This window comes from Anser cygnoides, chromosome 1 (genome assembly GCF_040182565.1).
Source record: "Anser cygnoides isolate HZ-2024a breed goose chromosome 1, Taihu_goose_T2T_genome, whole genome shotgun sequence".
NCBI classification, from domain to species: Eukaryota; Metazoa; Chordata; class Aves; order Anseriformes; family Anatidae; genus Anser; species Anser cygnoides.
Genome location: NC_089873.1, coordinates 53984316 through 54009415, shown reverse-complemented (window position 1 = coordinate 54009415; position 25100 = coordinate 53984316). Strand labels below are relative to the sequence as shown.

Sequence of the window (25100 nt, the reverse complement as noted above, 5' to 3'; positions counted from 1 at the left end):
CACTGAAGATTGATCACCTGGGCTACACAAAATAAACACATTTCTTTCTTAATATAGGAGTCAGTTAAATTCAAATTATAACTGAGACCCTAAATAGAGGTAGATGGAAAGGAAAGTGACCCACAGAACCTAGTTAAATATTGAAGAAAACAGGAGAAAGAAGAAATGGAACAGGTCAATTGATTTATTCTCCACATATACAGTGTCAGAATTTTTAATATTTATTGGCTAACAAAGTTTGTGTTAACTTATGTCAGACACAAACCACAACTCAAATAATAGTAAGACATCTGGATTTGATATGAATGTCTATAAATTAGTGAACAATAAGAAATACTCTATCTTAAAGTATCCAGTTGTTGTTGTTGCTGGAATGCTTCTCATATCAAGATTTTACTGCTAATGACAAATGAATGGAATAGGCACAATGAAATCTATGTAGTATTCATTCTTTGAAAAGTACTGTTCTCTAAACTTTTTTTTTTTTGACCAAAGATGTATATCAATGTGCTTATTCTCCATTTACATGAAGTAGTATTCATTTTTCACCTTTCAGAAAAGAAAACAATGCAAATTTGTTCAGCATTTTCTTGGGTGCTCATTCTTTCAATTGTTAATTCAGGATTTCATATCAATAAGCAAAGGAAGTACAATATGCAAAGGAAGTACAACACACAAAGGAAGGACAAACTTAGTGTAAAAATATAATCTTCAAATTCCATCTCCAAAACACATTTTTCCACATGGCACTTTTATTCATTAGAACCAAAGAAAGAATAATGACTTTTTTGGGGGAGATCAGAAAATGTATTTTCTGAATGTAAAATTTGTCTTGGAGTGTTCAATGTCTATACAGTATTTGTCATTGTAACAGCAAAAAATTCAAAAAATCAGAATTTTGCACTTCAGAGTCAAGTATTCTCATGAGCTTTTTTTTGACAGTATGAATGGCAAGGAAGACTTTTGATGTGGGTACAGTGCAAATAATCATATTTGCTCAAATAGGAAAGCTAAAAATTAATGATCACAAATTGTTTTTCCCAACCAAAATGTCTTCTAGACATAATCTACCATCGTATTCCTTCCGCAACTCTATACTGTATTTGTTTAAAACACTGTCCAAAGAACTCCAGAAGTAACTGGAAGCATTTCAAGCAGCACTGCATTCTCATGCATGTGCCCTGCCTTCTGGATAATCCATGAAAATACAGAAGTGTGTGGGCTATTCAGGCAGAAGATCAGGTTCCATAAGAATCATAGGCACAAAGGTTGTTCCAAGAGGAGGGATGAATTTCTGTTTATAAAACCGCTGGGTTGTTTATCGTGTATTTCACTTGTTTAAATATGTAATGCAGTTATTTGTTAATCGATGTAATTTCAGTGCCAATCAGGTAGTGCAAAAATTATGAGAAGAGATTTGTAGCCTCTCTGCCCCTTTGCTCAGCTTGCTCATTAACTACTTACTCTTTAAGGACTAGTTCTATCTAGCACATAGAAATACTAGATCATTACTAGTAGAACTAGTAAGTGGGAAAACTGTCATACTGACTTCCATGAACTCTGGCCTAGGGCTTTATATCCTGTGTAGATTGTCTTTCACTCTACCCTTCTCATTGAGTTCTACCACTTTGATATAGAAATATAGTTTATCTATTTCTTTATTACCTTTTCATTATTACCTCTTCCCTTTATCATCAGTCATTAGCAATTGTAAAGCCCAGTTGTTTCATGGCTTCTTATTATTTTCACTTTTTAATTATTTATTTATTTATTTATTGCTTTCATAGGTTTTTACTAACTTACTTTCAGCTTAGTTCCTAGCTGAAAGTACTACGTAATGATCATCACTTAAATTCCTTTTCAATGTTCCCTTCTGTGTAGAACCTCACAAAAAATAGCCTATAAGGAAAAAAAAAATCTGTAATTTTGGTTACTTCATAATTTCAAATAAACTAACCTCCAACAGAGGACCTTACTGTAGGTCTCCAAGTTGTATTTAATGTCATCTACCTGTTCTGAAAGATTATTAACTGTCATAACAAATTGCCTGTCACAGTATTGCTATTTTTTTTACAACTCACGCCTGCTAAAATATGCAGAAAAACACCGGAAATTCAAAAAGAAACCATCATAATCTGATTCCAACTCTATGAAAAGAATACTTAAAGGATAAGATATACTCATCAAATGATGATTTGGAACAGATTCTTAAGTAGACTGTAGAAATGTTATATTAAGTAAAACAAGGTTACTGCAGTATATGTATGGCACATAACTTCTATACATAGAAATTCAGACACCTGGGGACCACATGAAACATGCACATTCAACAACATAATTTATTTTCTTCAGAGACACCAGGAAAACTCCACAGACTTCAGTGAGAGCTAAATTATGTGAACTTTGGAAAAAAATCAAGTCTCTAACATCGTCTTATGTTTTTAAGCAAATATGTGTTAGTATGGGAAGACAGACTGAATGAGACACTTCCAAAAGCTGATTATTAAATATTATGCATTTTCTTTGTTTTTAACAGAGAAATTATTAATGAAGGAATATGTATTTTCAAGAAGCTACATTTTTGTCCTGCATTTCTATTCTTCGTGGATGATGTTCTACATCATCTACTTTCAAGGACACGAGCAAAGAGCATCCCATCAGAGCTAAGCTTTATTAAATTAACTTATTTTTTCCTGTTTTTCCTTGCCGTGACTATAGCTGTTCATAAAACTACAGTCTATGATTTTTCATGGCAACAGCCATTTATAACTTGCATATATTTATAACTTGGATAACCATCTCTGCTCTATTTTGTTGACCAGAGTCATTTTATTTTTATCTCACATTCAGTCGTGTCTTTATAAGCACTGAGATAATGAAGCATCAATAGTTAATGTAGCAGTTGATGTACGTAGTTCAAGCTAAAATAATTGGTACAGCCATGTTTATGAAGCAGATTTAGAGTGAAATGGGAGTACATAGTCTTGTTGCTACCTTCAGGCATTTACCACATGATCCTTCTCCTCTATTTGTGTTTCTGTCTTTTTTCTTTTATCAACAGCTTTTCCTTCTGCTGGACTGTCACATCAGTCCTCTTCAGTCATCAAGTATTTATTATAAAGCCCACAGTTTGTTTTTTTTTTGCTACTGAATATACAGAACTTCATGAGTGCAAGAAAATAAAATCATACTTGAAAAGAATTCAAGTAATTACTCATATGTATGCTTGTATGTATGATTGTGCTCTGTTGGGAATATGCTGGCAGTTTCAATAAAATAAATCTATTTCAATATTATTATTTCAATATTTCAATATTATTCATTTCAATAAAATAAATCTATTCATTTCAATAAAATAAATCTATTTCAATCTATTTCAATATTATTCATTCAATAATATTTCAATATTATTCAAATTCTATTTCAATAAAATCTAAAACGGGAGCCAACTAAAGTGTTGACCTACCCATGCCAGTGCTAGAGCCAGACTCTGTTTTGACAGATAATATTACTTAGGTATCATCAACATAATAAAATTGGTATTTAATACCATGCAAACAAGTTTTATTCACTTTTATGTAGGAAAGAAACAGCCATGGATACATGTTCTGTAAGTAACTGAGGAAGGTAAGAGTTGAATCTATTAAGTGTTCCTAAGGTTGGCCACAACTAACAGTTCAGCACTGTGTCTCATTTAAACCAGTGTAACAATAATGAATCATAGAATCATAGAATATCCCAAGTTGGAAGGGACCCATAAGGATCATCGAGTCCAACTCCTGGCACCACACAGGTCTACCCAAAAATTCAGACCAAGTTTCCTTTGAATTCCAGAGGCTCTGTCTCTCCTTTGTAGACTTAAATCCTGTAACAAAAAGTATTTACCTCAACATTTACTCTACTAGAATTAACTTAATATTTATGTTTAATAGTGCCTCACTGAACTTCTGACACAGAAAGCTCAGAACTTCTACCTCAGATACATGGGATATGGTCTCCATTTCACTTTTTGGAATTTTCAAATTATTCTGTAGAAATGTGAGGAAAAAAAATCTTGCAATATAAAGAAAATTAATGGAAATCTTACAGAAGCTCTTCTTACATGACAAGGTTTTTAGCACTTAAAAAAAGTTCTCATTATTCATTCAAATATACAGGATAGCATTGTTAGTCTACTGTATGGTTTTCAGCATAACCAGAAATAAATGAAACTGGGAGAAAACACATCATTCCGTCTTCATCACAAGAACATAAGCTATTTTAAGAACAATACTATGGGTCAATCATCTATTTCTACTCAAACAGCAACACCTGAAATTACTTAACAAGTATACAGACTTAAATGAACAAAAACAGTTTTCAGTTATTTAAGAATTTGTATGCTTTTTCTGGTTGCTATTTTATAGCTACGTCACTATGTCACTATACATGTACACACATTGAAACATTAAAAAACACACACACACACACAGAGAAAAGTGAAGGAGGGGCTCGGAATAAGGCCTTACTGACTGTTACCTTCCTATACCTTTCCTGTCTCTGGCAGTAAAACATTCATTGTTTGTCAGTATTGGAAGAAACTGCAAGGCTATCAACAAACTTCTCTAAACAGAATCATATTAAAGCTTAACACTGATGAAATTACATAAACTGGTTCAATAAAACAAGGTCATTGCATTTCCCTTTTAGGATTTTCCCTTCTATCTTGCCTCCAGTAAGCATTTCCAAATAAGTGGTATCTTATTAGATGAAATAAAACCTTAATGACTATCAGTATATTTCTATTGTGGATTTTGTTATTGAATTATTGTAACTAACAATTAGTGTTTAGCTGAAATGTGAGGGGTACTAGGAGTGATCAAAGAATTCTACTAGTTATAACCAGAAAGAACATATTTTCAAATAATGCTAATAATAGTATTCATTAGAGAAAAAAGAAAAAAATATATATTTCGGTCACTTCTAGCAACATCTTGAGCAATTAATGCTTAATTAGAACCAGGTATTTAGATATCCACTAGAGAGATTCATTGTAATCACAATACACAGAAACTTGTTGGGAAAAAATAATAAATTAAAAAAAAAAAAGTAGAGTAAGAAACTAGAATCTTTTCCTTTACATGTTTCTTATGAAGACAAAAAAAGTCCAACTTTAATTCTTTAGTACTGTATGTTTCCCCATGTGTTGTAGAGATTCTTGGTAAAGATATTTTAAATAACATTTAAAGAGGCTAATATAGAGACAGAGAATTCAATTGTTCTCCTATACATTTAATATTAGGTCTTTCATAAAGTTATTTTATTATGTATTTTATGAAATTAAAAAGTATATCTTTGGTGGTTCTTCACCATTAATATAGTTTGTTGTTAGTGCTGTACAATTTCTCAGAAGAGGATGTTGCCTCAGAAATAGATTAATATTTGTCAGTAACACACTCTTTATAGGCCTGGATAGCAAGCCCTGCTTTGCAGCGAGTTTGGACACCCTGAGTTCCAGTAGTCCCTCCATAGAATTTATACTCTATCATCTCTAGCAAAGAATAGCATGTTTAGACTACTGTAGTTTCAAGATGTCCACTTTTTCCATACATGTGCACAGAAGAATTCACTTCATGTAAATTTAGCTATCTAAAAGTTAAACACCCAAGATAGTCATTAATGAATTTACAAAATGAACTGCCCTTTCTGATGGGCCTATTCTTCCTCATTTTCTTATAGAGAAATTCTGTAAGATTAAGATTGAAAGCTTAACTTTTAGACAGCTTTATTAGTTGGGGTGAATTGTACTATAAAAGTTTAGGTTTAGATACAGAGTCTGATCACCAGAACATGAAACAAGTTACAACCATGCAAAGACAATTCTGCTAAAATAAATTCTCAGTGAAATCAGAACTTAGGCTTTCTGTACAAAAGCAACTGCACAGTAAAGGACATCAAAACACAAGTAACATCCTAGAAATAAATCATTCAATTAGAACTATATATCCTATGTATTCCTTAAATCAAAAAAAAAAACAAAAACCTATGCTCCAACATATATAACCCATTTGAAAATGTCAGCATAACTTCAGCAATGTATGACATTTACGTGATCTATGAATTTTCTCTTAAAAAAATGATTTTTTATATGAAGACTGAAGAAAATCAATGTGATACCATAAATATCAAAGCCCTGGTCAATGAATGTAGGTCATGATCTACCACTTTCAACTGGAAAAATGCTTCACTTACAGTTTGCTCTCAGATTATTATTCAGCCTTGTAATAGCATTTCTCTAAGCATGGACTCTGAAGTGCGAATTCCTTAGCAATGTTTAAAATAAAAACTGATTATTTTATGAAATATGCACAAATCTTTCACAAAATTACATTCACTTAATAAAAAATCAAAGTTAAAATTTCAATATTTTTAGTCAAAGGACTTTAAAATAATTTAGCATTTTCATTTAAATTATACAAATATTTGACAAAATGAAACCATTGCATTTAAAAACTTAATTCAGAATTATTTTTTTCAAAATCATTCATAATATAATTCTGCTATTAGTTCAGATTCAATCTGAAAGTTATTCATTAGAATGAAAAGTTGTTACACATTTACACTGATCCCTCAAAAAAGAGTCCAGTGATGTCTAGCTAAATTTCCAGTGCTGGGCAGGAGAAAGAGAATGACTTTGACAACTAACAGAGAAATTGTCCTGACTTTGACAATTATTGGGATCCATTTCAGCACTATAAGGTCTTTAAAGTGCTCTAAAAACTGTTCTATTTCATCATCTCACACAGCCATAGGCCTGTGCCACAGTGTTATCCCTTTTTTCTAGTAATAAAATATTAAAGAGGTAATAGGTACAAACTGAAACACAGGATGTTCCACTTGAACATCAGGAACCTTTCTTTCCTGGGAGAATAACCAAACACTGGCACAAGTTGCCTAGAGAAGTTGTGGAGTCTCTATCCTTGGAGATAACCAAAAGCTGCCTGGACATGGTTCTGCTCTAGCTGACCCTGCTGGAGCAGATGGGTCAGAAATGGTCACCTTCCAACTTCAACCACTCTGTGATTCTGTGAATATTAGGTTAATTTCTAAATAAATCACTGACCAATTGCATTATTAATGAATAAAATATACATATTTGACTAGATTAATGACCTATGAACATCTTCATATAAACATTACCCCAGCATCTTCCATACCTTAAAACTTGTTTTTGAAAGATTTAAAGAAATAATAAAGCAATCATGAAGTAAGCCTAATTCAGCATTTTTTATCAGAACACAACATTTATAATTACCACAACTCTTGAGATCCTTATGATTTTAAGTTAGTGAGATCAATTGTATTTTTTTCAGTGTTTGTTTATAGGCCAAATAATACTGGTGATATTTTCCAGACAATTTAGCTTAGATGAAATTGTGGTGAAATTTGCTTGAGAAAGTTGCAAGTAACAAAACATTCTCATCCACCTCTCAGAACAGAAGTCAGTTTCTAACAACAGAAAATTTACTTTGGCATAGCAGTTTTTATGCTACAGAAAAAGAACTTTGTAATTTTACTACAAGAAAATAAAAACATAGTGTTAATTATTTAAATCATATGCTTCCCCATTACAGTAGAGTTATATATATATATGTATACATATATATATATATATATTTTTTACTGGACTCTAGAGTCACGACCTAGATACAATAAACTCCTGATGTAAGGGAACATGCAGTGCAGACCCATGTGCACTTTCTTTGGAGGTTTCCACTGTCAACACGCAGCCTTGCAAGGAATAAACAAGACCACTTGTGAACTAGATTTTGAATATGCACAGAACACTTCTCAACTTAAGTGTACAACCACGTAATTCTAATAGTTTTAGTAGTTTAGTTTCAGACTCATGTTTCTTTTTACCATTGTGACTGATTCCACAAAGTGGACTGATTGAACAAAGTGGAATCTCTCCACAGTTTGAAATAAAAAACATGAAGGGGTGTTCTGGGTCAAGTTCAAAGTTAACCAAATGTACTATGCTCTATAATGTCTTTCACACCAGCTTCATCTCAAAAACAGTTTGCATAGACCCTGTATTTTTCTGAGAAAGATGGATTCTAAATGTCATTTCTTGATAATTCAAGACCTTTCTCTGATGAGTGATATATCTTTATTCATGGCACCTTATATTAATTCGTTCATCCATCAACATTATTTTTAGCTTAAAACTTTTCACTCATCTTTACCTAGCCTCTCCATCTTACTGCCTCTCCAAGAAAATTTACAAAATCACTCCTATTCATTCTCAACATAGTTTCCCCAGAAGCAAGAAAATTTCAGTTAGTCTTTTCATGCAGAAGTTATCGCCTCTTTGCTCTAGCAGTCTTTTTCTGAATCTCTTCCAACATGCAATTGGCTTTCAATCACTACTGAGCCAAAACACAGACAATAAGGTTCAAACCACTCCTTGGTTCAATAATACTTGCCTATTTCTAATACAAATCTTTTATGTAAAGCATCACCAAATTATATTTGCCTTATTCACACTCACCTCTCAATAGTTGCCTACAATCATTCTATAACATGTATTTTCCCTCTCTACTACTGATAAATAAAAGGCCAGAACATATTTTGTCTTCATTAACTGCTAGAGATAGGGTCCTCATCTTTGCACTGTGCTATTTCATCCCACCTTATTACTCTTGTTCTGCTGTAATATCATGTTCATTCTCTTAGTTGAATATTTGACATAATTTTGTCATCTAAAATTTCTACTGTCATGCTCCTATTTCCTGTGTTCAAATTAATAACAAAAATTGATCCCCAAACATATTCTTAATGAACTGCTTCTACTAACTTCCTTTCATCCTGTCAATGTCTACTATAAGTGACATTTTTTCCTATCTGTTGTTTATCATTTACCTTACTAACGTAAACGTAGTCATTTAAGTGACTACTTCAGAAGAAGTAGTGGCCACTTAAGAAAATAGCTAGTTTAGGGATGTCATAGTTCCCTAGTCTAACACTTGGGGTATCAAAAAGCGATATTCAGTTACCCCACATAAAGATAATTTGGGTAAATCCTTGTCACAATTTTACATTAACTTTTTGACTTATTATTACTTTTTCCTCCAAAATAAATTTTAAAGTCTTCTCTGTAATTACATTTAGTCCAATTGATCTGTAATTGCCTGCTCATTTTTTCCTCCTTCCTTAAACATATCTGTTCTGTTAAACACAGATGTTCATAAGGTTATGACTGCTAAACTAATAGAACTAAACAATATTTCAATTATAGCAATATAACAGGACAACTAAATATCTGCAACTCAAAATTAAAAGAAATAGATAACTATACATTGCCCTGTTGCAGTTTAGAATATTATAGAAACTTAGAGCCATCTAAACACATATTTTGCATTTTGGTTATAGTATTTGGCTTCAACTGTAGCTGTAACAGCATTAACTAATATCCCAACCTCCGTATTTAATATTATTAATTATTTCCAATCAGATAAGATTTTTCAATGGTTCATTTATTCCCACAGATATTATGTGGGTTCCTTTTGTCCAGATTCTACTTATGAAAAATGCAATTAATTTTCCAGATCCTATTCACAAGCCCTGGTCCTCATAGAGGGACTTCAACCACCCTGATATCTGTTGGGGGGACAGCACAGCAGAGCATAAGCAATCCAGGAGGTTCCTGCAATGCATTGATGATAACTTCCTTCTCCAAGTGATAGAGGAGCCAATGAGGAGACGTGCTATGCTGGACATCATTCTGACCAACTAGGAAGGACTGGTGGGGAATGTGAAGCTTAAGGGCAGCGTTGGCTGCTGTGACCATGAAAAGGTCCTAAGGGCAGCAAAGTGGGTGCATGGAAGCTCACTAACCTGAACTTCAGGAGAGCTGACTTTGGCTTCTTCAGGTAGTTGGTTGGTAGAGTACCATTGGATAAAGCCCTGGAGGGAAGACGGATCCAGGAAAGTTGGCTAATATTCAAGGATCACTTCCTTCAAGCTCAGGAGCAATGCATCCCAACAAAGAGGAAGTCAAGCAAAAATGCCAGGAGACATGCATAGATGAACAAGGAGCTCCTGGCCAAACTCTAACAGAAGAAGGAAGCCTACAAAGGGTGGAAACAAAGACAGATAGCCTGGAAGGAATACAGAGACATTGTCCAAGTAGCCAGGGATCAGGCTAGGAAAGCTAGAAGTTCCCACTGACTGGAAGAGGAAAACATAACCCCCATTTTTAAAACAGGAAAAAAGGAAAACTAGCAGAACAGCAGGCCAGTCAGTTTCACCCCTGTGCCCAGCAAGATCATGAGCAAATCCTCCTGGAAGCTACGCTAAAGCACATGGAAAACAAAGAAGCGATTGGTGACAGCCAACATGGCTTCACTAAGGCTTGAGAAGTGGGCCCATGTTAACCTCATGAAGTTGAACAAAGCCAAGTGCAAGGTCCTGCACCTAGATCAGGGCAATCCTAAGCACAAATACAGGCTGGGCAAGGAATGGTTTGAGAGCAGCCCTGGAGAGAAAGACTTGGAGGTGTTGGCTAATGAGAAACTCAACGTGACTCAGCAATATGTGCTTGCAGTTCAAAGTGCCAACCATATCTTGGGTTCCATCAAAAGAAGTGTGGCCAGCAGGTCAAGCGAGGTGATTTTCCCCCTCTACTCCACTATTGTGAGATGCCACTTCCAGTACTGCATTCAGCTCTGGGGCCTCCAACATAAGAAGGGCATGGTCTTCCTGGATCACGTCCAGAGAAGGGCCACAAAGATTATCAGAGAGCTGGTGCACCTCTCCTATGAAGAAAGGCTGAGAGAGTTGGGGTTGTTCAGCCTGGGGAGACTTTATAGCTGCCTTCCTAGCTAAAGGAGGTCTACAAGAAACATGGAGAGGGCCTTTTTACAAGGGCATGTAGTAATACAAGGGGTGATGGCTTTAAAGTAAAAAGGTAGATTTAGATTATATATAAGGAAGAAATTCTTCATTATGAGGGTGGTGAGGTACTGGGACAGGTTACCCAGAGAAGTTGTGAATGCCTTATCCCTAGAAGTGTTTAAGGCCAGGCTGGATGGAGCTTTGCGCACCCTGGTCTAGTGGAAGGTGTCCCTGCCAATGGCAGGGGTGTCAGAACTAGATGATCTTTAGGGTCCCTTCCAACTTAAACCTTCCTATGATTCCGTGATTCATTCTATATTTTCAACTGTTTCTTAAGACAACAAACAAAATCAGTGCCCTAACAAAAATGTGTCAGAACATAACTGTGTCACTTGTACTTTTTAGATGCAAAGCACTATGTAAATGCTAAGAAATAATTGTTCTGAAAACCTTTCAAGGAATCAAGAGATAAATATATTCAGATAAAGCAAGACTCAGTAGATGTTACTTTATAACTAAATAATAGTCATCATTGATGGTAGGGGTATGGTTGGACCAGATGATCTTGAAGGTCTGTTCCAACCTCAACGATTCTATGATTCTATCATATAGAGTACTTATGTATTCTTCTAAATTGAGTGAACACAGAATTCTTCCTCTCAATAATAAAAGTACTTGGTAGCATTTTGTCATAGATCTAAGTCAAGCAGCTAGCACTGCAAACTTGCCATTCATAACACCTTAAACAAAAAAGAAAATGATAAAAGTACTATGTAGGATTTCCCAGGTCCAGAAAGGAAGCTAAATAGCATGGCAGTCATGCAAGTTATTTTCTTGGAAGACTATATTATGAGAATGCTATATTACTAAGCCAGTGTTCTGTATTTATAAAAACAGATTTTTACAGAACTGAATTACTTACATGAAGATCTAGACTATCTAACTGATGGGAAAAAAAAAATCTGGTTCTTTTTTGAAGTGTAAGCAGTATGTCATACAGTTTCTTCTATGTTAACCTTGCAGCTCTACTTTTATATGTGTGGATGAATACTACCTGAAGTGTGTATGGCGTAAATGCTAAGTGTGCATCTGACAAATAAATTACTTGTAGGGGCTGCAGGGCCCTACAGTTCAAAGCCACACACCACCAACATTTACTATTAAAATTTAAATTTGCTATTAAAATTTAAAATCACATCATGTTCTAGTTCCTTAAAATTTCTGTTTGTTTTAGGTACTGTATCACATTGCTGCTGAACATTTTTTTCCTTAGCTAATCTCCTAGATTTTAGCAAGAGTTTGGCTTTTGTGCGGCACATAAACATGAAGGCTTAGACACCTGCTAGCTCTCAATAGGAACACCTCATTATGGGCTCAGTAGTGAGTGCCTCTGTACTAAGCAGCACACTGAATAGGGAGGTTCACAAATGCAGAACCTTCTCTCTTCTTCATATTTCTTGCAAGAAATATTAGAATAAATAATATATGCTGTTTTTTGCTTATTCTTTTACATTATTCTATGTAGAATAGAAATAGAAATAGAAAGGGTCAATTGCCTACAAATTTGAGAAAAACAAACAAGCAAAACCCATTGATTTTACTGTATATCAGGATCATTGCTGCTCCTTTTTGTTTGACCCAAGCCAAGTGGAGCCATTCTTATTGCCTGAAGATAGTCCTTGGGGTGCAAAACCAATACTTTCAAATGATTACAGTCTCTCCTTTTCAGTCCTATCCCATGGTATTCCAATATCCTTCTGTGGTCAGTCCTTAAGCAACTGTTTCCCTTTCCAGCTCCAGTGGGTACCTTTTTCCTTTTCTGTCTTCAAGAACTTACTAATTCGATTTATCCTTTCCACTTTCTTACAGTCACAGCTTCCTCTCTCTGTCTGTGTCTCTAGTCACTGTCTAACAGGTAGACGACTATGCCCAGGCTCTCAGGGTTACAATCAAACCCTCTAGCAAGAGACAGTTGGGAAATGCAAAGAAAATAACATGGAGAAAAACTGCTTTTTGACACATGGTGTATTTCAAACCTCAGAGCAGATATGCAGGCTGAACTCTTATATTTCTTTGCTTTTAATACTAATGAAAAATAATTTTATACGGAAATATAAGGCTGAAATATAGCATTAAATTATTATTTAACTGAAGTAATGTATTTTAAGTTCCTAAAAGAGACAAAAATAATTTTATATAATGATACTTATATAATTATTTTAAAATTGAACAAAAATATGAAGATGCCAGTTTGTTTTCCTTTTGTGATAAGTACATTATTTGACCTACATAAACTAGTTTTATTTGTTGTAATGCTAGTTAAAAACTCTTATCTGGAATAGAGTCTGTAGGAAATTTCCTTATTCTTTTTTCTTCATTCTCACAATTAGATCTTTAATTTAAATGATCCCTAATCTGTTTCAAGTGCTAGAGCAACAGCCAAAAGAACCAGTAGCTATAGGCCTTCATCTTGCTCTCCTTGGAGTCAACAACATTACTCCTGCTCACAACATTGAAGAGAAGACAGGTCCCAAGGAGGGAAAGCCAGATACTATGTAATCCATAGGAGTTCTGCAGCTGACCTCAATGGGAGCAGAATTTGGCCCTCAAGGAATACATACGGATTAGGGTTAAAGTCAATGATTAACTAGAAAACTGGTGAACCTAAAAAAAAATGTATAAGCTACATACCTGAGGCAGTGCTGAGTTAAGCTGTCGCTGGAGGGAGTCTCTGTCATAGATGACATCCTGTAGGCGTTGCTGTGCAAGTGACAAGCTTTCCTGCGTCTCCCGAAGAGTGTCAAGGAGACGGTCCCTTTCATCCAGCATGTTCACCATCAGCTGCTCAAAGTGAGAATCTGAGTCCGAGCCACTGCTTTGGGACCCCCGTTGACTCATCGGGGTGTCCTCGTTTATCGTGGGCATCACTTCGCACATCATCTCTTTAAAAATACAAACCAAGAAAAAGCTCCTCAGTAGAAAAATATTTGAGGGGATTTCATAAGAGGAATTAACTCTGTCACATGGATACAGTTAGTAGATTATTGCATTGTTCCCTCATCTAAACTTTGTGCTTTCAATGTTAATCAGATGATCGATAGACAGCAATTAAATACAGTGACTAACTCCACACAGCAAACATTTTGAATGTGCATCCTAAACTGAAGGAAGAAGGACTGTATGGAGATGGAGGGTAACCAAATATTTTAAATTATTAGTAGCTTTGTAAATAGCACTCTTTTAAAGTGACAAAAAAGACCTGCTCTGCAATTTCAGCCTCCCTCTCTTACTTTATATCATTGCTGAATTGTTGGCATTGATGCCAGTAGTTGCTATTAATTGCTGGATTTTGTCCTGCTCTAGGCATTTCTACAGTACATCTCAGGCTAACCATTGATCCAATATCATGCTGCCTTAACAATACCAGGTTAATCTATTTTTCTATCTAGTTATTCCCACCCTCAGGGGAAATTATTCTCCAGTGAGCTTGTTCAGCAAGAGGTCAAGAACTAGAAACCCTCTGCTAATTACCATCCCTGTGATATCTTATGCAGATTGAATTACTAGGGAGAGAATCACTGTTGTTTATTTTGTAAGAACAGACTGAAGCAGAACAAGTAGTATTACCTAGTCCCATTCATCATTTATAAAGATAATGTAAATCTCAAAACCTTAGAATGTATATGGGGAGATGCTTATGCTAAGAGATAGTGCATTCAGCAGATGGAAAAAAACAAACAAACAAAATCAAAAATATGACAGGTCTCAAAGCTTAGATTAAAAAAAAAAAATCAGATAAAAGATTGTGTTAGTAATAGATGGCATCTACTATAGAAATAGAAAGTCACCCAAAGAATCAGAAGTTGTTTTTCTAGTATGACTAAGTACAGCAGACAACTTTTTACATAGTTGAGTCTTAATTTCTGAAAATTCTCATATTGTAGCAACTCCTGGAAACCCTTTATCTCAGCAAGTGGGACCCAGGTGCTTTTCATTCCTCTTGTGGAAGTTAAAATCCTTATGTACATGTTTGCTGTGGTTCTTATAGATGTAAACTTTGTCTGCAATACATGTTGTTGATGTACTTCTATTGTTAAGTGTGCCATCATATGAGATTCTCACAATTTCACAGTCTTATACGACTGTTAGCTCTATGTATTCTTAAATCTGGTCTGCTTTCCCAAAGTAGGAAAACTGAATTTGTGACAGTGAAAATTACGAGAAATGGAAGTTCTGGCTGGAAGTTCTGTTACAGAACATAACCTTGTTGGTCTGTGAGTTGGTTTTGTGTTCAAGAACACGTTGAACAAGGCTGTGGACAACCTGAACTAGTGGGTGGCATCCCTGCCCATGGCAGGGGGGTTGGAACTAGACAATCTTTAAGGTCTCTTTCAACCCAAGACATCCTATGATGATAACCTAAAGACATCCCATACAACAGGGAAAAAAAGAGCTAAGACAATATACTTAATTCATTAAAAGTAACTCTTCTTATCATCATTAAATCATAAACAATCCTTATGCTAAAATTGCTTGCTGCTAAGATTTTCTGGAAAATCAACATAGCTTCACTAGGATTAGCTGGTCTCAGTCACATTCAGAATGTTCATGCAGAATTTAGTATTAATTTTCAGTTCTTCAGCAAATGTGATAACGAGGGAAGTTGGCACCAAACACTGGTATTTCAGCATGAATTATCAGCTACTACTGCACAGCTTTCATAGGCAATAGCTTCACTACTGAAGTTTCAGGTTGGTCTCAATCCTGTTTTTAAAATGTCTGTTATGAAGGCAAGGTAAATGTTGTTTGTGGCCATTTTACAGCTTAGCAATTAATTAGGTGCAAGAGAAGCTGATAATAGCTTAAAGTGATACATGCTGAAGTTCCTTGTATCTCCAATATAAAGGTCAGGTAAATTTACTCAGGGTCCAATGCTGTGTATCTCCATTACTCATGAGCTTCAAAATTTTCTACCCCAGAAACCTTTTCCTCTCTGAAACTATAGGCTCCACTACTAGGAAGCACCACAATGTCCTTTCATATTGAGATGACATTAATACATCAGTGCCTCCATCACCATAAAAACCTTCACGTTTAAAGACATTTGCACCATTAGAAACTGAGTTTCATGGTTCCTGCCACTCTGTCTTCTGAGTATGGACAGTGTGTACTGTGAGGCACCACAGACAGGGAGTGACTAAATTCTGCAGCTGCACCAGCAGAATGAACTAGTACCCATCCTCCTACACTTCAATTTGCCTGCAGAGAAAAATTCCCAGCTTTTGGGAATTTGTGCTGATGTAACTCTTTGTCCACTGTCCACACATATCTTGAGATGTGGGACTACCAGCGCTGTCTTGCCTCCATGATCCTCATGTGTCATGCGAGGACATTTCACTCAGAGTGGCCACCACTCTCTGGAGCGCCTCCACCCAGGTGCCACCTGTGGCTAACCAGTTTGGGACGGTCAAGTTGACAGTGAGCAAAGGGAGGGATAAAACATCCAAGGCCATCTGCCACTTTCTCAGTTTAATCACACCTTTCTAGGATGTATCGGGTGGCCAGAGACCAAAGTCTCTGCATGCCCATTCTTCAAGAAAAGAGAAAAGTCAATAATTCAGACAGTCACTGAACCTTTCCTGCCTCATGATGGCACATCAGCATCTCATGGGGCACATTTCTTGCCTCAGGGGATTCTCACAGGTGTACTCTGAATGATGATTCAAGCAACTACCTCCAATGTCCTGCACATGCAGGTTTATCATTTGAATGGCAGGGTATGCACTACCACTGCTCATATACAGTGGCAGAGTGAGCATGGTAGTGCAATTTTTCACACTTTTTCAACATTGCTGTGTTGAGGATAACAGGTAGGGAAACCTCTATGTAGACAACTGTTGCCACCTTAGCACCTTTCTCAAAATAGAAATAAAATCTCCTCCTATAGTCATTAAGGGGATGTGAGAAGTCACATGTATACAGGGTTGTGGGACAGCCATGGAAATCACAAGTTGACTGTTCCTGACATGCCTTCTCCCTGCAAGCTGCTGCATTCAGGGAGGGGGGTAGATGAAGCACTGTGTTTATTTTGAAAGCTTGGGCTGCATTATCCTGACATGGCACAAGTAACTAACTTGGGCTGTGAGTAAGACCGCAGAGGAGGCAGGGAGCAGGTGAGCAGATCCTGATGTAGGCAGTTGCTATTTGGAAGTTTTCTCCCACAGCTCACAGCCCCAGGAGAATCTTTAAAAGGTACAGCAGTTCCTGCATTCAGACTGGTGATGTACATTGCTTTCTCACTGTTTGGAGATCAATGCCACTGTTCCGTTGGAACCACATACATCCTTTCCCCATGCTCAGCTTAGAGACAAATATAGAAAAGCTGGAAGCTAAGCTGGGCCAGATCAGGAGTGCTGGCAGGGCGTGACAGAAAGGATGTGTTGATGCTTGCAGTGGTGAGGAGCTGGAAAAAGGGGAATCCTGCACCATGTCCTCACATGGATCTTTTCTGGGAGGCAACAGTGGGGACACTGGAACAACTCTGAAGGAAATTCAATTCATCAGGGTTCTTCTGGGTCATCAACCCAGAAAACAGTAGCAAAATTTCAGATAATTGCAGGTCTATTATGGGGCTCCCAAACAAAGATTTCTTGCAGCTTTTCATGAAAGAAATATATGCAATGCTGCCCAAATTACAATGATTTGTATCTTCTTGCCTTTAGAAAAGCATTTTTTTCTTCTTTCTTTCTTTTTTTTTTTTTTTTAAACGTTATCTGGCATTTATCACTCTCATACCTGACAGCAGATGGGATGCTTTCAATGTCCTGAGGCTGCCACCATTTAACACTATTCCCATGAAATTCTGGCCTTCTTCCAGCACATGTTTAAGAACAGAGCCATTTCCCCAGGACCTTATTGCACCCTTTATAAATTTTCTGCTTGATAGAAGAAAGGAATCAAAATACTGTGAATAGTTGAAGAATTTTAAAGGCATGAAAAAAAAAAAAAGAGTAAAAAAGAAAAGCAAGGTTCAGTGAGGGCAGCTGCAACAAAAGATAGGGCAGGTAAAGCAGAGAAAGGACATTAAACTGACAAAAGTAAATAGAGGAGTAAGTGTCAGCAAACAGACTGATCACAATTTACTAGTAGAAGATTGGCAGCTGAGGACAAATAGTGAGGCTCATATGCATTTGGTTCTTTATATAGCAAGTGAATCATGCCAGGGAGTTGTATGAATTCTTGAAGTTTCCAGAGCCTTCCGATGGTGCACAAATATCAGCCAACCCCTGGTTAACCACATGATGATGTGGTTCACACATGGGGTCAGGGCATTACATTTAAGAGCAAGCTTCCAGGTTAATTATAGCTGAAAGGAATTTAGTTTGCACACACCGAAAGCACAGAAAGATACAAGCCAACACAATGCAGATGGAAACAACTGTGGAATTTACATTAAAACATAAAATAAAAATAATATTGCTATGAACAGTTAGGTCTGATTGTTTATGTGGTCACACCCTGAGTAGTTGTAATTACATTTTTAAATTTCCAATTGGGAAAGTGGGCAACTTCTGATTTCCCTTCTAAGTAATTTTAAATTTTAAACCTGAAGGTGGTGATTAAAAAACCCTAAACCCCAACAATTTTCGATTCTGGTTTCGTAACTTAATCAACTGAAATATTTCATAGACTGAAATCAGAAGGCATCTCTATAACTACTTACTCTTGACCCACTAATCACAGACTATAAATCTGTGTTAGGCTAAAGTGTATCTTACACAAGAAAGATTTCGAACATCAAACCCTTAAAGTGATTTCTCTAGTAAAATAACCAACAATAATCATTCTTTCTGTGAAAAATATATGTCTTTTTCAACTGTATTTCTGGGGAAGACATAACTACACTCAAAGCTGAAGTTCTTAAAGGCTCAGAAAAATTGGCAGGCCCACTTCTATTATGTTTTAGACCTAAGGTGCCACATGCATTTTTGTGCCTGATCCATGAGTTTACAGAAGTTTTGATATATCTCATACATTTCACTAAATATGCAGGCATCTTTTTTTTTTTTTTTCATAGACAGGTCAGATGCATGCCAGACTTACTGGATCTAGATACAGTTCAGGAAGAACAGATCCATGCATGTTCAGTAGATACTTGTCTTAAGTATATAGTTTATGTTAATCCATGTAGATTATTAATTCCACTCAGAACAGAATTCAGGAGGTTAAAATGGGGACCATGGGTAAACTCCCTTTTCAGCCACCACTCTTAACTGCTTCAAAGACTGGTTAGGCTGATAGGTCTTGATTTTCTAAACCAGGACTTTTGAATAGACTAAATAGACTAAATACAATCATAAACTGACACCTGGCTATTTCTTGTTTTCTTTTTATGCTTATCAGCCAATGCTTTGAACTCCTGCTCCCTTGCCGTACTACTGGCTGCATATAACTGTACAGCCAGAGATAGCTCCAAAAGATTCAGGATTTAGTTTTCCAGCTCTCTACATTTCTGATTTTTTTTAATTTTTTTTTGGAAAATGTAATAGGTTGTTAGTTTCTCATTCAAGTTCATGTTCTCACTGAAATTCAGACACAAAAATAAGTTCATCTAGTCTTTGTATGTATTTTAATGCCTCCATTTGGTCTGTATGTGCCAGCTTCTGTATTAAGATCTTTGTTATTACCCAGGGTAATATTCCTTTTAATAATCAATACATTCCTATCAACTACTACAAGGCAATTACCATTACATATCTCTGATGAGTCCTGTTAGGGAAAAAGAATTCAGAGCTGACAGTTACAGTAAACGAGGGATGAGCAAACACAAACAGCAATGTGCATGGAGCACCAGAATCCCTTCTCTGAAGCTTGCAACAGAACACATGAATTGCATTGCCACAATTTTAAGTTGCAAAGTAACTTCTGTTACAATTTTCAGATACTTGGATGAAATAGAAGCAAAAATCTCTGCCTTAAACTTCAGAAATGTAAAATAATTGCTGACTTTTCTTTTATTGTCCAAACTTACTCTGAACAACCTGATCTTATTCTGACATTGTCCCTGCATTGAGCAAGCACTTGGCACAAATGACCTCCACAGGCCCCTTCCACGCTGAATAATTCCATGTTTCTGGAGCTAGCTTTAAGTTCAAAGAATTTACTTATTTACCACAGATATTCTGAAATTTAATATACACTTACATGAGGCTGAAGGGAAATTTGAAATAAATCTAAACAAACAAAAACAACAAAAAACACAACAACCCGCCAACCCCATGCTGTGGCTCACCTCATTGTATTCATGAGCATGGTAACATTAAAAAAAAAAAAAAAAAAAAAATACAGGTAATTGCTCTTTGTCAGAAAGCATACACAAGAAGAATAAACAATTATCACTGATTTATCACTGGAAGATAAATTGCCATGTCTTAGAAAATTGTAAACTTAAAGTTTGAAAAGTCTTATAGCTCAATTTTTAATGGCCCTACTTGCTTTCTGGCTCTACTTATCATTCAAATGCCTCAAACAAAATAAAAGTTTGAAAAAAGAATTTAATGCTTTACATTTTTCAGCTACCCAGCGAATCACAGTAAAGCGAACACCTATGTAAGGAATGATAGTAGTTAATTGGTATATGCTCTTTCTAGAATCACAAAAGAAGAAACAGTACATAAATATTTTTTCCCCAAAATTCAAACATCAATGTTGTTCTTATTTGAGGTCAGAATATCAAGTCAATATTTATAATATAAATAAGTTCATGAGGTACTCAGTACATTTAGGAACTTTTCTGAATACTCCGTTAAAGAGAAATAAAAATATGGACACATATTCTCATCAGGGAAAAAACAAACAAACAAACAAAAGCTTCCTAACACCATTCTTTCTTAAAAATAAAAAATAAAAATAAAAATAATAAAAATAAAAATAAAAATAAAAATAATAAAAATAAAAAAAAAATAAAAATAAAAATAAAAATATCCTGGTGTTAAATAGAATAAACTCAGAAATTTGTAACCAGCTATCAGGAGTCAGCTTAGCAGAGTCTGAGTAAATTCCCACTGAAGTAATTTACTAAGGACTTCTGTACCAAGACTCTGGTCATATTAAAGGAAGATAAAAAGATTAAGAAAGACTACTTTAGGCATCCAGGTTGGTTTCCTAGTTTGATACATCAAATCATAATTAAAACAGTGGTGCCCAACCATCTATTTAGGAAGTCCATACAGCTTTGTGACACTTGAGGAGAACCCTTGGTTGCTGCCCCCTGAAAACTGAGCCAGAAAAGGATTTAGGGGAGGAAGGGAAAGGGATGAGGAAAACCTTCATCAAGCATCCTGTTCCTCAAGAGTAGGTGAGGAACAGGCCAGACAGCTATCTCGCTCTGTCAGGGTACGAGTGATGGCACACTGAGTTACACCTGAGGGAACATGACCATCCCACAAAGAACACTGAGGGAGTTGGAATTTGTTTCAGTGGATGTGCAGGAACTGCAAGTGGTGGATTAAACACCTCCGTCCCGTATCTTCAGGAACACACATGTCGATGAAAACCAAGTAAGTCTCTGTGTACATTATTCTCTGCAACACTTCCCATACAGCCAGGACTGCAAAGAAGAGGAAGAAGTGGAGGGAAAGGGTGACAGATGCCTCATTAATACCTAAATATGCATTACATATCTCTTTATTCGATTGAAAGAAAAAAAGAACTTGTGTTACTTCCCCAGAAAAAGGCTGACTTGCCCTGTAGTAATATAGCTTAAACTATGCTTGAATGATCCAAGTCAACCATAAGAAGACTTTTCAAATGTGTTTTTCTTTAAAAAGAAAAACAAAAACTCCACTGATACTGAAGTTGGTATCTCTCCAGTAAAATGTTTACCTTTTCACCAGGTATTCTAAATGCAAGTAAAACAATCCCTCAATGCAATATATTTATTTTAAGTCACCAGCACTTTACTGTTAATACACAAACACTCTCTTAGGTTCATCTGAAGGCACAGAGCTGACATGACAACTCCCTTGCTCAGGAAGCACATGAAGAGCCCACAACTCTCACAAACTTCAACAGATACTGAACCTGTGTAGGACCTTACAACCATCTCACCCCCCTCTGAGGGCTTTTGAGGAAGAAGCAGAATACAGACAAATTACTGCTTCCCTTAAAAGCTTCCTAGAAAGAGGCTGACAGTTAGGCAATGTAATAACCGTGGAATTCTTCTACTTAGAAATAATTAAGCCAATTCAAGCTTACGTACTTATTTTAATAGTATTTCTAGACCTGAAGTGCTCAGGTATCACAGCCATGCATACACAATGGCAGCCTGTGAAGCAGCATGTTAAAGTTCTCTAAATACACACTCTTCTCTAAATACACACTCTTCCTCATCCACTGTGTATCTACTACAAAAATTATGGAAAAATCTATTCTTTCCAGGCTGATTGGTGCCTTTTTCAGTGTTTTCTCCAATCATTTGCATGAAGCCCAGCTGCTTAAGTTCATGACAATTCTATCATGGACTTCAGTGGGTCTGGATATGTTTATACAGATGGTTGGAAGTCACTAATATAGGCAAGACATCAACCTCCTGTCATTTTACTGCCTCCAAAGAGGAGCATAAAGAACACAAATGTATGTTACACTTGATAAGTGAGCATGCTGGATGTTGTTGGACAAGAGCCTACAATATTATGAGAAATCATGACCAAGATTTCTCTCTAATCACAAAGCATTCAACTCACAAAAAACAACCACTGTTTAAAATGAGTGAGGGGAAAGAATGTGGTTCACTGTCATTGCATTAAAGATTTTTCAGCTTGTATGAAAAAATGTCAAATCCAATCTATAGTGTTAGCTGCATGATGTCTCCATTAAGAGTGAATTGAATATTAGTTCAATTAGGAATTCGAAGCTCAGTTTAGACCTTCAGATGAGTAAACGGGCAAAAATTGCAACAAAGAGCATAGTGTATGCCCACCCTTAGTTAGAGTTGTTATATAAGGCATTGCTAACTAAATTGATAGCAATCCTCATATATCTTCTATCTACAGGTGCTGATAATCATGTATGGACCAGGTTTGAAAGTGCATCCCCAATACTGACTTCTACTTGAATTGTCTGTGGTATATAAGCTGTAAAGGTGGAAAATGACAAAGTTGTCATCTTTCTTCTCATTGGACCCCACCCTATTTGACATCTTCTCTTCTCTCGTTTGTCCAAGAGTCTGGGAATTACTTTTTTTTTTTTTTTTTTAAATGTGAATGCTATAACAAACATCTGTACATTTGCATGTAGCCTGGGAGTAATTTACCAGCTGGACTTCATTCACTTGTGCAAGGTCTGAGAATAAGAACACAGAATAATACTTGGCTACTGCCTGACAAAGGCTCTTAGGCAAGCATTCATTTTGCTCACCTTGAAGGCTACCACCTTAGATGTAAATTTAATTTTATTGCTTCACCTTTTTGTCCAAAATTGATTTTAAAAGCTTGTTTTTTTTTCTATATTCAGCTGCTTGATTTGCACATCAAGGTTGAGGAGTCATTTTAAGTTACTTATAATTTTGCTGCAGGAAAGAGAAGTAGAAATCTAACTACCATATTCTAGCCGGTCCATAGTGACATCAGCTTGAAAACTCATTTCATTGGATCATTCTGGATATTTTGCATTTACAAGCTATTTTTTTTCCAAATAGTTAAACAGACACAGTGGCTAATAAAACCATTTCTTTCCGCGATTATGTCTTTTCAAATGTTCTCAGCAAGATCTCTAAAGCAGCATAGTGTAATTCCATAAGGAAAATCCTTCCTATTGTCTGAGTTGCATTACACGCATATTCCTCCTCCTAGTTAACTCCTTACCTGCCAGTCATCACTAAACTATGATATCACCTTTAACAGAAGCATCCTGCACTTCTACACAGGAGGGGCGATCAACAACAGTACCTTAAATAAAGGACTCATTCCAACTATTTGTTCTTTGTGTCGTATCTCGCTTAATCACAACAACAGAGAAGTTGCTTCATGATTTTTCCTCTGAAATTCCCCAACTCCCAACTCCCATTACAGAAACACATTTAAATAATACAACGCACGCTACAGCAAGAGGCAAATTGCAAGATTTTGCATTTGCACCTCACCTCCCAGAGGATGTCGGGGCTAAGGAGGGAAGGTCTAACTCAGAAATAGAGGGTTCAGTACCTAGTGGCTTTTATTTCGGCGTCTGCTATTTCACTTGATCAATAACAACCGCAGTCTCCACCGGCTTCGAGCGGGGACTCACACAGCCGAGCACTCCTGGAGCATCTTCCTAGCAATGGTGACACAGGCGTTGCTCCGAGAAACCCCAAGCCCCCGCACTCGTCCTCCGGCAAGACTGGCTGCTTGGCACCTCGGCATTTTCTTCGGTCACTTCGTCAGCAGCCAAGAGGAGAAGCATCCATAGGAAAAATGGCATATTACAAATTTTGCTTTGAGAAGCAGAGCTCGGCTCAGACCATTGTCAGGAGCAGGAGGGGGGGGGAGCGGCTCTTAAAGCTCCAGCAGCCCCTTTCAAGCAACAGCATCTTTGCAGCTGGAGGCAAGATATTACAGGGGGGAGGGGCCAGGGCGAAAGCATCTTTCTTTTATTTCTCATCTTTTGTTAAACTTAACCGAGTGCTCTCCGGCTCCCCTGGTTCTTCAGTACCTCCCAGGCTAATTCTTCCTCCGCGCGTGACTGAGGTCCACACGCACGCACGACTGCGTGATGAAAAGCGACCGCGGCTTTCTGCTTTACAGCGAGAAACCCTCTGCCGCTGCCCACCGCCGCCTGGCAGGCACCGTGTCCGGGCTGAGCTGGGCGCTACGGGGCGGCAGCCGCGGCAGCGCGGGCCGGCAGAGCCACCCACGGCGGGCAAGCCCCCACGGCAAGCAAGCCCCCAGGGCATGTCCCCACGGCATGTCCCCACGGCAGGAGCCCCCATCGCTGCCGCCCACCGGCTGCCCGGCGCCGTCCTGGCCCAGGGCCGGGCGACGCGTGTGTAAAGCCGGGCGGCAAACGGGGCTCCTCCACAGCGAGCGCTTGGCGAGCGGCACTACATCTCGTCAGCTCGGGTGCGTGGTGTTTAAACCGTGCCATCTGCTGCGCTCCCACCGCGACAAAGCAGCGGGAATGAGTGTCTGCTACAGCCCAGCAGCCCAGGCACGGAATTAACGTTGCGCACTTAGAAATGCCAGGCG

The 25100-nt window shown here is 37.1% G+C and overlaps 1 protein-coding gene across 11 annotated transcripts in view; it reads right to left on the bottom strand.

Moving 5' to 3' along the window:
* Window positions 1–24616, bottom strand: part of PPFIA2 (PTPRF interacting protein alpha 2) — a 348861-nt gene extending 324245 nt beyond the window's left edge. For 5 of the 11 annotated variants that reach the window (XM_066995693.1, XM_048061243.2, XM_066995711.1 and 2 more), the window contains exons 1-2: window positions 24081–24612; window positions 13570–13820 (exon numbers count right to left, since the gene is read on the bottom strand). In XM_066995693.1, coding sequence (XP_066851794.1) covers window positions 13570–13818 — 249 coding nt within the window. In that variant the 5' untranslated portion in view covers window positions 13819–13820; window positions 24081–24612. Of the gene's footprint in view, window positions 1–13569; window positions 13821–24019 lie in introns of all 11 variants that reach the window. The other 6 variants (XM_048061251.2, XM_066995719.1, XR_010830989.1 and 3 more) reach the window with 5 other exon arrangements.
* Between the last annotated feature and the right edge of the window lie 484 nt (window positions 24617–25100).